This window comes from Abramis brama, assembly GCF_963993115.1.
Source record: "Abramis brama genome assembly, chromosome: 8".
Classification (NCBI taxonomy): Eukaryota; Metazoa; Chordata; class Actinopteri; order Cypriniformes; family Leuciscidae; genus Abramis; species Abramis brama.
In genome coordinates, this window is record NC_139970.1 from 28,997,002 (window position 1) to 29,010,194 (window position 13,193).

At 40.2% G+C, this 13,193-nt stretch overlaps 1 protein-coding gene across 1 annotated transcript in view; it reads right to left on the bottom strand.

Moving 5' to 3' along the window:
* Window positions 1-5,631: 5,631 nt before the first annotated feature.
* The window catches only part of klf7b (Kruppel like factor 7b), a 40,425-nt gene continuing 32,863 nt past the window's right edge, over window positions 5,632-13,193 (bottom strand). The window contains exons 3-4 of the mRNA XM_084121613.1: window positions 12,202-12,325; window positions 5,632-7,222 (exon numbers count right to left, since the gene is read on the bottom strand). Of these exons, the coding sequence (XP_083977739.1) occupies window positions 7,171-7,222; window positions 12,202-12,325 (176 nt within the window). The 3' untranslated portion in view covers window positions 5,632-7,170. The remainder of the gene's footprint in view (window positions 7,223-12,201; window positions 12,326-13,193) is intronic.

Below are 13,193 nucleotides of genomic sequence, written 5' to 3' on the forward strand. Positions count from 1 at the left end.
GAAAGGTATCATATTTTCATCTCTTTAGCGTTTGAAATGAGAAAATTGACTTAATTTCTTTTCATTTCAGTGCACTACATACGTATACATTCATGTAGGCCTATATTTAGTCTATTTCTTATGCTCACCAAGGCTGCATTTATTTGATAAAATTTTGTAATAATTGTGTAATAAATTTTTACTAATATTGTGAAATATTACTGTTGTAAAGTTCCACTCCTGCCTGTGTGGTATTGCCTATATATTATATATGTAATATCTTTAATTATATACTGTGTATTACATTATTTTATGTAGATTTATATAATTTAAAGCTATATTATATTTTAATGCCTTTGGAATATCATGGGAAATACCAAAGTAGGCTATATCAAAGTTCAATGATATTATAATTTTTGATACAAACTACAATCACAGTAGTTTTGTGTAAGGGTGGCAAAAGGAATCATGGGAAATTCCTTGTGCCCATGCCGTCTGCAATAATGTTTGCTTACATCCCAAAATGCAGTCTTAAGGGAAAATCCAAGCTTGTTTACTATCGCACAATCAAGGCGATCGCAAGAGCGTGTTGTGCACAACAAAACATTGTTTTCCTGGCCCCAGCCACCTCGAGAGTCCTGTAAATTCCTGATTATCTTCTGCTATCACTTCCTTAATTAAGTGACCTTTTGTTAGTTAGCATCAGTTACAGTGGTTTAGCCCTATTAAAGCAATAATCACATCAGTGGCATGATTTCCATTTAATCAACGCACTAATTTTAGTACCATTGTCTCGGCACACAAGGGCACGGGGACGTATTACATTAATAAACTTGGCATGGATGAATGTCTTCTCCGCCACCCAGACGATTCGACCCCTGTGCCAAGAGCAGAGAGGGTGAGCGGCATGGTGAATGGAGGGGGCTGGATATGCACATTAAGCTCCTGACGTGGATCCCGAGAGACTAGGCTGGAAATTTGCAGCCTGCAGAATTCCTTTTTTTTTTTTTTTTTTGGTGATTAGCCTAGGTGAGATTATTCAGCAGTCACTGACACGTCTATTCCTACAAATTAACAATGCAATTAATTGGATTTAGGTCTACTCACAGTTGACACCAGATGTGCCGTGTATCGGGGTGAGATGAAACGTACTGGCGTTTGAGTGTCTGTCAGGAGTAAGGCTTGCATCAGGAGGTGGATGACGCATAAATATCACATTTGCTTTTGGTTTGAGGCGATGACAATATGAATTTCAATTACCAGCATCAGCTATAATAGAGCGAAGCTGATGGAGGAAATCTCACTGGAAGACATTTACAAGGCTGTGAGAATGTGCGCTAGAAGTACCTTTTCTTTCACATAATTACTCTCTAATTAACCATTAGTTATTCGATTAGCCCTTTTAATCCTTGAGTCATGGGTACGAGTTTCTAAATGGTGGCTTAGTCATTGGCAGCCCTGTGACGACTAATTAAAGGATGTGATGCACAAAGTAGCCCGCAGAGACAAGTTTGGGAGGGAGGGTCATTAATTTGTAATAAAAATCGAGGTATAAAATGGATAGTTCTGGCTTGAAAATCCGATTGGATGAGTCTTTAGTCATTGTAAAATGGCCTATATTCACACACCTGCAGGGCTGTTGGTAAAATTCTCAGGCCGTGGGACATATTTTTATGGTTGAGTAAACTGTATCATAGAGGACCTTTGTGGGCCGCTCTCATCAAAGGATGGGGATACAGGCTTCTTTAGTTGCAGGGAAAAGTGTATTTCAGAAATACAAGCACTTGTTATTTACTTGGGCCTACAAGCATTTAAGTTCATATAAAATTCCAACACTGAATGCGCGAAATAACTATTAATGCAGCAACCAGAAATTGCCTTCTTGATGGAATTTATTTATTTATTTAAAAAAAAAAATAGTATAATGTATTATTTTTATTTTATTCATAATTGTATTTATTTTTATTTAATTTTTATTTATTTATTTATTGCAGTGCACAATGGTAAAATCGCTGCTTGTTTAAATTCAGATATACAACAATATATATCTGCAAAGAAAGTGTGATAGTCTTTGACCTTCACAGTGCTTCTGTTGGTGATGGTGTTCGGCTTTCCAATTCCAATGAACCGTGGACAGACAAAAAAAGTCATTTTAAGCCAATGTACACAGAGCCATTGTCACAATGTGGTGATTTCTGGGACAAAAATTGTCTCTTAATGAGTCTTGACTATTTGAAAGCACTGCACCAAAAGGTTATGAAAGGCTATGAAAAGACAGCGTCTTGCTCTCGCTCGCTGTCAAAGTGATATTTCTTCTTTCTGGTTACAGAAAACGTCAGTCTGGGGTATTCAGATTCTACCATTTATTACACTTATTACATTCTTAAATAAAAATGCTCCACTGAACAGTTCTTGCATAGATATCTTACAATACCAATTTAAAAAAGAATTATGAAACAGACCAGTAACAAAAATAAATTTCATCTTCTTCCTTAATAAAGAACATTACCATACTAACATTATATCATACAAATAATAATATTTTAAACACTTTGTACAGCAAAAGAACCAATAAAGAAAAACACACAAGGAAAGAACAGAATAGAAAAAAAAACGGAGAGGAAGAGTGTGAAGATTACAGGAAGTGAGGGGGTGGAGTGTTAGTGATGTGGCGAGGGAAAGAGAGGACAGTGAATATGAGGGTCCCTGCTCTAGCGAGAAACTACATGCTTCAGCCTACATATGGCAAAATGTCGTCCTACTTCCATACAGATAAATCAAGATGGCACATAACTGTTCTGTTCTGTTTTTTTTTTTTTTTTTTTCAGACTTGTACCTGCTCTACCAACTGGAGGCCGTCTGAAAGATCCATGTTTGGATAAGAGAGAGAGAGCACCTGTAAAAGCTTTGAGGTCTGTTGTTGGCCGGTTGCTCCCTGGTTAGTGATGTCTAGGGACATTCATAGGTAAAAGATTGCTGACAGCTGGTAACATAACTGCAGGATGAAACTGAAGTGACGGCGCTTTCAGGAAGTGACCGTGGTTCTGCAGGTGCAGGGTGGGATAGATGGGGTGGGAGGTGAGGAACACAAAAATCCAAAGGGAAAGACCTGGTGAAAACCTTACGTACTGACATATCAAGTTCGGACAAACACGGATACAGATGCACTTCAAGATGCAGTATATCTCAAGTCAAACGAGTCCTTCAGAGTTCTCATCTCTGTTTGCGATTGACTGGGAACTATATGGATGAGTATTTGAGTGTATACGCAGTATAGCAGACTTTATTTTAATGCATTGTTGATCGAAAAAGACTATTAATGTTGTGCCATGAACCTACAAGCTTTATCTAAGAAGCTGAAGTATGAATCGTTCCCATGATCTTGTGATAAGTGCATCTTGAAATGCCACTAAATGTTATGTAGACAATCGACAGCAGTGTCATTTAAACAGACTAAGCTAGCGGTAACAATGACGTGTGTTAGTTATGCAGTGAAATGTTCCAATACGGACAATAAAAATGAAAAAGTTGTCACCTCTGACCGTTTATCATAAAATCCCCTTGTGATGTTTCAAGCATCTTTTTGTATAAAATTTAAGCTGCCAAAAGCCTCTTTGAAGCAACAAAGCAAACGGCTTGGGAAGGGAGCTTCACTGGAAGAGTGCGCATATCTAGTACACTTAAAATTTGTTCCCTTAGAATGTTTTCAAACATTCTTACTGTCGTGTAAAACACTCAGCCACAGCATTATCTCCGTACGGATAACTCGCAGTAGATAAGGTGGTCTTCTGTACAGCTAAAATCGTGTTAGGACTTACGTAAACAATCGTTTTAAAAACGATCGCCTGGATGGTGATTTCTAAAGACATGCGTGACCTGCACTGACTATAGAAGCACTAGAACCGATGCGACTAATTCGCTGTTTCAATTTCACGGCTAGGTTCTAAACTCATCCTCAACTTTGCATTCAAACCATATTTTACAAGCACACATACGCAAGACCAAGCCAATGATCACCTAGACATTAAAGAACAAATCATAGGAAGCTGGTGAAGGGCAGAAGAGATACTGTGAGAATAAAGTCGAACACAAAATTCTTCTTTCTCTCTTTCAACACCCAGCAGTTTATTTGCAAATGCGTAATTCTTTGGGCAAAGTATGCATCAGACGCCTGTGCAATTGACTGGACCGCTGCTGTCGTTCTGAGAGTGAGATATCGGGGGTTTTAAATGGCACTTGATATGTGAGGGGATATGAACGGCATGTTGCCTGCTAATGAATCTGATTGGCCTATTACATTTTAATTTAGTAACGTCTGGAGCATGTTGGCAAAAGAAGGGATTTTTGTTTGTAATTTTGCATTTAACGTTGCTTTGCACTGTGTTTAAACAGACAATATTTATACGTATATCTTAAGTGTTAACTTGAAGACTGGCTTCATTGCTTGTCAGTGTCAAAGAAAATTATATGACACGTTTTTTTGGTCTCTGCATTCCTTCTGTTATATCCCATATGGTGACTAAAGGAATAAGGGGAATCGTCGCTTTGTCAGGGAGCAAAAACAGGAGAGCAGAGCAGTGTGAAACAAATGTAGCTTTTCACCACTGCTATATGTGAGTAAAACGGAAATTGAACCCTTTCGAAACTTTATAGTTGATGTAACATGTAGAATGCTGTACACCGTCGATAGTTGCCCCAATTGTTGAATTGTGGGACATTAGACAACGTTTTTATGACACTATAGCAATACATCCTGCTCGCTTGCTTTACAGAAACTCATACATACAATCGTCACATATATGGGCCGCTTCTCGCGGAAAAAGTGCCACGAACCACAACTGATTGTACATTAATGGAGATGAACCAATTCATCCCCTATTTCGTCAAAAATTTGGCATGACTTTGCATTTCAATGGAGAAAATGAACTGGAAATAAAAGGAAATCAATTGAAAATGACAACTGAAATCAAACGTGTAGTTGTGGTCAAACCGAAGTGATGGTGTGTGTGTAAGTCTGTGTATGTGTGATAGAAGAGCTGCCTTCAGCAGGACTCAAACCAAGAGAAAGGCACCAACCCTTCAGTCTTAGGCAGTTCTGCACTGAGAGTTTCGGTATCGAACGTTAAGCTCTGGAAGTCCCCTGAGGGATAATCTGGGATTATTTAGTAGAGTCTGTGATGACTACGAACATGTTACCGCTGAATCATAATGGCTTTCAATCTCCCCTCCACCCTTGCAGCCATTAAATCAATGCAGAAGAGGAGGGTCGGCAGGGTAACGTCCTGATTGCGACGCCATGACAGGCTTCACAACCTTGGGAACGATGATATATTTTTTTGTACCCGCTATTTTGGAAGCTGATTGTTAACACAGAGCTAGACCTAGGCCCGGTTTAGCAGAATTTACTCGAGTGTATCAACAAGTTCTCGATTTAACGTCTGACGTCTGGATGGAACGCAATCCTACAAAACAACAATTGCTAAAACCCTGCTGTGAAGATTTCGGTGCAAAAACAAATAATGCTGAGAGGCAAGCTGCGCATGTATGTGTGCTAGTGCGTGTGTCTGTCTGAAAGAGGCTGCCATGCAGTGTTTCGTTTTAATGCTGTTCATTAACTTGGTAATTATTGTTCTGCTTTTTTTTTTTCTTCTTGCGTTTTTCTCAGGAAAAAGCCATGAGCAATGAAACCATTCTGTCTGCATTGTGGTGTGTGTCTGTGTGAAAGAGTTTTTTTAATGTTTTTTTTTTGTTTTCTGCTTTTTTCCCTCCAAGTTGTTTTTTTTGTTTTTATGCTTTTTTTTGTTTTGTTTTTGAGCTTTTTTTTTTTTTGACTGTATGAAAAAAAAGCACAGAGAACATTGAAAAAATCAGTGCAGACAATGGATACGAAACAGGCAAAGTTTGTCTGGGCTGATGCCACTGAGTTCTTTTGGATCCTTATCCCAGCAGGTGCTCCAATCTGAGAGTCAAACATCCTGCCAGCTGTCCCTCCCCGCCATAACGTCTCCTTCATTGGTCTCCTCCAGTGCACCAGACTACTATGTTCTTACATGGGTGCCAGAATCAACACAAAGCAAAATAACTCTTTCCAGTGTCAAGAGCATCACACAAGGTCCGTGCCGACGCACTCTGGTTCACTTTTCCCGGATCAAGTCTGAGCAAAGCAAAATGAAAAACAGAAGACTTCTGTCCTTTCATACCAAGCCAGCAGTTTCAAACTTTTCTGGGGGTTTCTGTTCCTGTCTTATGCTTCCAATGTTACGTTTCAGTGCCAGATAGCAGCCACTGAACCTTGTGCATACTGAGAAGGGCTCACAGTTCCCCCCCATTGCCCGTATGTGCACATTTATGCTTGTGTTCACAAAGTAAGTTTTCACTTTTCAGAAGTTTAAGACATTTCAGCACAGAAGGAAAACAAACCATCTTTTTAACAGTCTTTAAAAAAAAAACAAAGGCAAGAAAGTGTCGCTGCGCATCATTTCGGTCGCCCGTGAGGTGACGGGTGTGAAGAGCAGAGAAGAGTTCGCTCCTGAGCGAAAGAGTACAAGAAATCAGCACACATCCTGAGCGTTGCCGTATTTTTTGTTTTTAATTTTTCCCGTGCAGAGACTGCTTCGGGGGCCGTGCGTTGCGTTTGGCCGCTACTTCCATTGGTCACTCCTCCGAACGTATTGGCAATGTTGTTTTCCGTGTTTGGTTGCTTGCTGTATACGACATAGCTGCAGGTTGGTAATTGTGATGTGTCCTTGGAAAAAGAAAAAGGAAGTTCCAGAATGTACAATGAACGTTGATTCTCTAGTAGAATTATGTTACGTGATGAATGACATGTGCGTTTCGATTTTGTACATGTAGCGTTCAGTTTACTGTCCCATGCTAGTGGTAAGTTACTGTACAAAAAGAGAATGAGAAAAAAAAAAGGTGGTGGTTGGCAGTGTCTGACCTCCAAGCTAACGCTCAGTAAGGCATGGCTAATCACTGATGAAAAGGCTTTTGTACGGTCTTGAGAGTGTGTAGAATCCAACAACGCTTGCCCACGCTGCCTCGCATGTTCCTCCTGGTGACGTTTGCGGCCAGACCCCTCGTGTGCACCCAAAGTCTGGTGTGAATGTTCCCGAATGGGCGGTGCACACATGTTCTTCTCTTCGTTCTCACTCTTTTTCTCTCACTCTCTCTATCCCGTCTCCCTCGGCCTTAGATATGTCGCTTCATGTGCAGAGCCAAGTGATCAGACCTGGAAAAACATCTGTAAAGAGAGAAAGAGAGAGACTTAGCTTGGAATCGCTCAAGGAAACACATTTATGATTGCGCTAAAGAGGGCCACGATCTAAGTTTCTTGGAAGATGTGTGGAAGCTTTGCAGATGGAACAGAGAAAACAACATTTGGCGTTTGGAAAAAAAAGAAAAAGAAAAAAAAAAAAAGAAAAAAAAACCATAGCCAGCTTTTTGCTCTAAAACTGGTGACAGATTTGAACGCATAGCTTGCCAATGCAGTTAGCAGCAAAGTCTGTGCTGAGCCTTGCGCAATAAATATTTTTTTGGGAGTGCGACCACAAATCACAGCGAGCCCGTTTGAATTAGGAAATTATTTCGAGGCTGGAGGTGAAATGGTATTGTTTAAACTGTGCGACTGCATTAGTTATGTAGCACTTGAGTCATAGCGGTTGGTTTCTCGTAGTGGGCCATGGGCTTTTTTGTGTCATCATCAATTAAGCTCACATGTAACCACTGCTGGTAGGAGCAATACATAACCGTGCTTAGAAAATACGGTGTTGCTATGCCATTTCTGTACTGTATTACAGCCAAAAAAGTGTTGAAAGTGAATCTTAACTGGAATGAATAAAAACTTGGAGAGCTGAAAAGGAGTAGAGAATTATAATTTTAATTTGCCTCTGGCTGTATCCATTATTAATTAGTCAAGAGCCACAGTGTTAAATCCGCTGTTGCTTTTTGGATGGGAAGCAGCCAAGATGCAAAATGGGGTGGGAGGAGGAGGGTGTGTATATATACAGGTAGACACAGTTGGTTTTTCTACATTATATCTCAGTCTGACAGTTTCTGCTTTTCCCCTGTTGCTTCGCAGAATTCTGTTCTGAACATTGAACAAATGTACAATCATTCTCTTAGTATTTTCTCTCTTTCTCTCTTTGGTCCTTCAAGGAAAATCTTTCAAACGGACTTCCAATGATCAGTCATACCTGTATGCCCAATGAGGCCTATAGAAGGCAAAAGCTGGGTTTTAGAAGTAACAATCCCATGCATTTTTCTCCATAGAGAATTTTTTTTATAATTCCATAGATACCTTTCAAGACAAAAAATAAAATAAAAAATTGCCATTCACAGTGCTTCATGGGGGATTGTATTTCATTCCCTCATAAAAACCAAACCATATAAATGTATCTCCACCATACTTATTTATTTACTTCAAATTATAATTTTTAATTAATTATTAAAATAATTAAAATTATAATTAATAATTTTGTGATTTGTCTCTTTGTTGGTTTGTTTTTATTGAGGATTTTATTTTTTTAATTGGGGAAAAGTGTTCAGAACGAAGGCCACTGAAAATGTGGGTGGTAACTTTTTCCATTGCATTGACCTTTTTTCTTGACAAAATAAGCACATATACCTGACCATTTCCAGCACCCCAGTAACAGCCAAGACAAGTTTTCTTTATTTCTTTTATTGTTTACTAAAATACAGCTAGACTGCAGTATTGACCAATCATCATCTGTGGATTTGCATTATGTGAATGACATATATACATTTAACTTTTGTTCAGGTATGTGAATTTTTTCGCAGAGCCTGATGATTGTATTGTATATTACACTCGGTTAAATTTTTGTTTGTGATTTGCATTGATCTAGGTGTAAATATGTGTGTGTGTGTGTGTGTGTGTGTGGAGGTAGGGTAGAGCGACTGGACAGATGGTCCTGTGACTCACTGTAAGTGGCTGCTACACCAGCTGGCACACCCTTAGATCTCATAACCCCTCCCCCCACCTCTCACTCAACCCCTCTCAACACCCAACAGGGGGCTGTGCTTGATTAGGCAGGATTAATGATGCCCAATACACTTGTGTGTGTGTGTGACTGTGAGACAGTATGACTGTGTGTGTTGGCTGACTGTATTTACTGTTAGACTGCCCTTGACTGTAGCTTCTCATAACCCATTGTGATGGTAACACACTCTGTGTAATTAGGCTACACCTAGCTGAGAGAAATACCATGGCTCATGCTGTTCCAAATCTTGTTTTATCTTCTAGATAATGTGAAAAAATGTTAAGCCTTTTTTTTTTTATTATTATAAATATACCCTAAAAGTTACCTAAGTTTGGCATCAGTAATTTTGGTCAGCACTGTTTTTTCATTTAATTCTTAAACTTAATTCTTAATCACTGTTGTGGACTTGAGCAAGACTCCTATCCTCAGGTTGCCTCAGAGTAACTATCTCTGTAACTTAAGACAGATGCACATGTCTGGCACTATGCCAAAAATCATGGAAGAAATGCTGTATTATGTATTGACTGTTCTATTCTAATATCTAATGGTGTTGCCACATGTCCACAAAAAAAAATCTGTAATGGGACTCGTCCTGAACTGACTGGAGGCAGTGCCAGAGAAGAGGTCAGTTGCAAAATTGAAGACCATAATGGGCAGTTTTGCACACCTTTTCAACAGTGTACACTCAGAATCACCTTTAGCCCCTGGCTTATTCCATCCAGATTCAACTAGGCATCCTTTCTGCCATCAGACAATAGATACTGTCTCCTTCTGCCATTGCTACACATTATTCTTTATTGTTATCCCAGTCAAGAGTAATAATGCTGCACAAGGACACTTTCACATTCCAGCAGCATCACTGTTCACATTTGTAATAGTTTTTCCATTCTTTATACACCCATAATTCAATGCACAACCAAAAATGGATGTGCTTTCCCGAAAGGTTCTTCAAGGTTTAGTATTAAAAGTTAATAACAGGAGGGCTCAATTTATAAATGCTTCCCAGGGAAAGATGGGGATCTGTGTGTGGGATTCTGCAGCGGAACTAAATTGCTTAGGCTAGACTTTAACTTCAGAAGATGCCCTTGTTTATACCTGACATCAGGGAGAGAGTATTGTCAATGTAGATTTGCTTATCCAAGCCGGCTCCTCCTCCTTTTGTCATGCAATAGCTGCCAAACACTGAGTAATGAGTGTAGGGACACAGATTTCCCCATGCCTTCCCCCAGAGAGTTCACGTGCTTGGCTGAGCCTGAGGGAAAACGGCGCTGTTCAGGTGTCGGCAGCAGTCTGCAGAACAGAGGCCGTCCCAGCCGCAACTTGTCCGCTGGGATCAGTGGAGCTTCATTGTGATGGAGCAGCAGAGAAATGTTCAATGGACAACTTTCAAAAGGCTGCGGCAAGGTTGGTTTGATGCCGACGGCGAGACAGGGAGCCGTGTCTAATTGTGCCTCCACCTGGAGCTGGCTCAGTGGGCACGCGGCCTCCACTGTGTAATTGCTGCCCGCATGCCAGGCCCGAGTGACAGCTTCCTAATACTGTCACCTGACAGGCTATCACTCTTTCTCCCCATGCTAATGCAAATCTCCCTTTTTCTCTGCTGTTTCTGTGTCTCTTCACCTCTTTATCACCAACGCCAACACACGTTCACCATGCTGCCTCTGCATCACGTGTGTGCGTGCGCACTTGAATTTCTTCTAGAGCTGTTGTACAGCCAAAATAATCTTTGTTGCATTAATTTCCAATTATCACTGTAAAGCTGCTTGGAAACAATCTGTATTGTAAAAAGAGATATATAAATGAAGGTGACTTGACTTGGCTAAAATATAGACTGTAAGATTTAAACAGGGTTCCCACAGTCATAAGGGAAGTTGTGATTTCCAAACTAGATATTTCTATGACTTTCTCCATGACTTGGTGTTTAACAGAAATATAAATATATTTATGCTCAGCTCTGAAATATTTTGTTTGCAGTAAAATTGCTCTTTGTGAGTGTAATCACTATCTTAAACATTCTGACCACTGAATTTTCCATGAATTGTTCGAGTACAAAGTCAGTATTTAGTCCACAGACAACTTTGTTGTGTACTGTTTCCATTTGCACTTAACTTAAAGTTCATTACTAATGAATGTGTATTTTCTGTGCCACTACCATAACTAAACAGAATTACAAAATCTACTATTTTCAAGCAGGTTTCTTGGACACTCCGTTGTCTCCCATTGGTCAGAAAAAGTTATGGCTGCCCTAAACCGTTTCAGTCAGCCTGGGTAACCATCCAGGCAAGTACATTATTTTTTTCGGACACACTAATTCTAATCGTGCATACTTTAAAAATAGTGGTTCTCAACTTGTGGGTCCCATGGTAATTAAGCCATGACCCAATTAACAACATTAACTTATTAACAACATAACAACAACGTTGATGTATAGTGAAGAGATAATACAGCACTCGTCGCCGCATTTGCGAGTGCAATATACGTCAGCGTTGTTGTTAATTAGTAAGTCATGAAATAAAAGTAAAGTACCAATAAACCACGTAACTGGCACGTCGTGTTTTAGTTGGGAATGATTTGCATGTAGTTAATTCTATTCACCAGGAGCAGTTTCCATATGTTTAATTAACAGTTCATGCAAGTATTGTGATTTAAAAAAAACACAACACAAAAACAAACTCATCAAATATGCTGTGTCTTTCCTCTGTAGCTACGTGCATCCATTTCTTCATTTGCCTCTACCCAGCTCTTTTATATTACTGTTGTATAACTCTCTTACCTTGGAATGCACACCCATGCCTTTAACTTCTCTTTCTCCCTGCACTCAAGCCACAGTGTGGGAATATGCTGTACCGAAGGGAGGACGGAGGAAAGTGGAACAGGATGCAAGCATGAGATATTCACAGTAATTCAGTAATGGGTATCACAGGACCAGACTGTGAATGAGTTATTCAGTAGGGAACTGGGCCTGTACTAACTTCCAATGAGCCTGATGCAGTTTTGGTATGTGCATGCCATCAGAGAGAATTTGAGAAAACAAGAGCAAAGGGAGGGTTTTTTTTGAGGGAGAGAGTTTGGTCTTCTAGTCTCATAGCTAAAGGAATTTGTTTATGGACACTTGAGGACTGTGGACTAGTGAATGTGTAGGAGTGTTAAAGAATTAAAAAGGGTTAAATGAGCGCATGCATTTATTGTGAGCTAGCTTTGCAGCATTTGCAGTGTCTCTTACCTGTCGCAGTGGTTGCACTTGAAAGGTTTGGCACCAGTGTGTTTGCGGTAGTGCCTTGTCAGTTCGTCGCTTCGTGCGAAACGCCATTCACAGCCTTCCCAGGAGCATTTGTAAGGCTTCTCACCTGCATGCACAAACACACATCATTTAATCCATGCTTTACCATTCACACACACCTGTACACAGATGGTGCACCTCTGGAGCGAGGCTGCCGATGTGCCACTGTGAGCACCGTCAGCAGTTCCATTATCAACATCATTCATTACTGTTTCTCTCAATCACACATCCCAGCCAGCCAATCAAATTTGCTGCTTTTTCTCCCAGTCGACCAATCACATGTCTGTAGCCCAAACCTCCTGTATTCTCAATAGTAAAAAATGTTGCCTTCTCAGGCAATATATGGAGGTGATCGTTTTCAGACACAAAAATGTATTCGATCAAAGAGTCATTTTCCATCTGTTTTTAAATTGAAGTGAAGCTGCTTAAATGTGCTCAGTCACCATAACAGAATGAATTCATAACCCAAAGTCAAGTATCCAAAATAAAGCCATTTGTGCTAAATGTTCTTCACCCTCCCATTGAGCTCTGAAATTCAAATGAAGTTAAACAGATGGGAAAGGAGAAACCAATTGTTCCACATGCTGTACTTTTATGCCTCAAATTCAAAATATGGCCATGAGTGAGGGAGGAAGGGGGGTTTCAACACCCGAAGAGAGGGTCCCAGCACAGTGGCAGTGTTCCTGGGGAACAGAACTGGCTTCAGCCTGGGGCCTGGGTGGGAATGGGGAGGGTGTTGATGGCATGGATTCAGATCTAGAGGTGGTAATGATAATTGGGGTCTTAATGACGCTTAATGGGAAACAATGCCATATTCACAGTACAAGAGCTGCCAGCTACTCCAGCAAATGCTGTGTGCACCAGTTTTCCTAACCAGAATAAAGTGGCTGTTTCTCCATTGGAAATAGTTCACTAAATTGGTTCCGACCACGTCT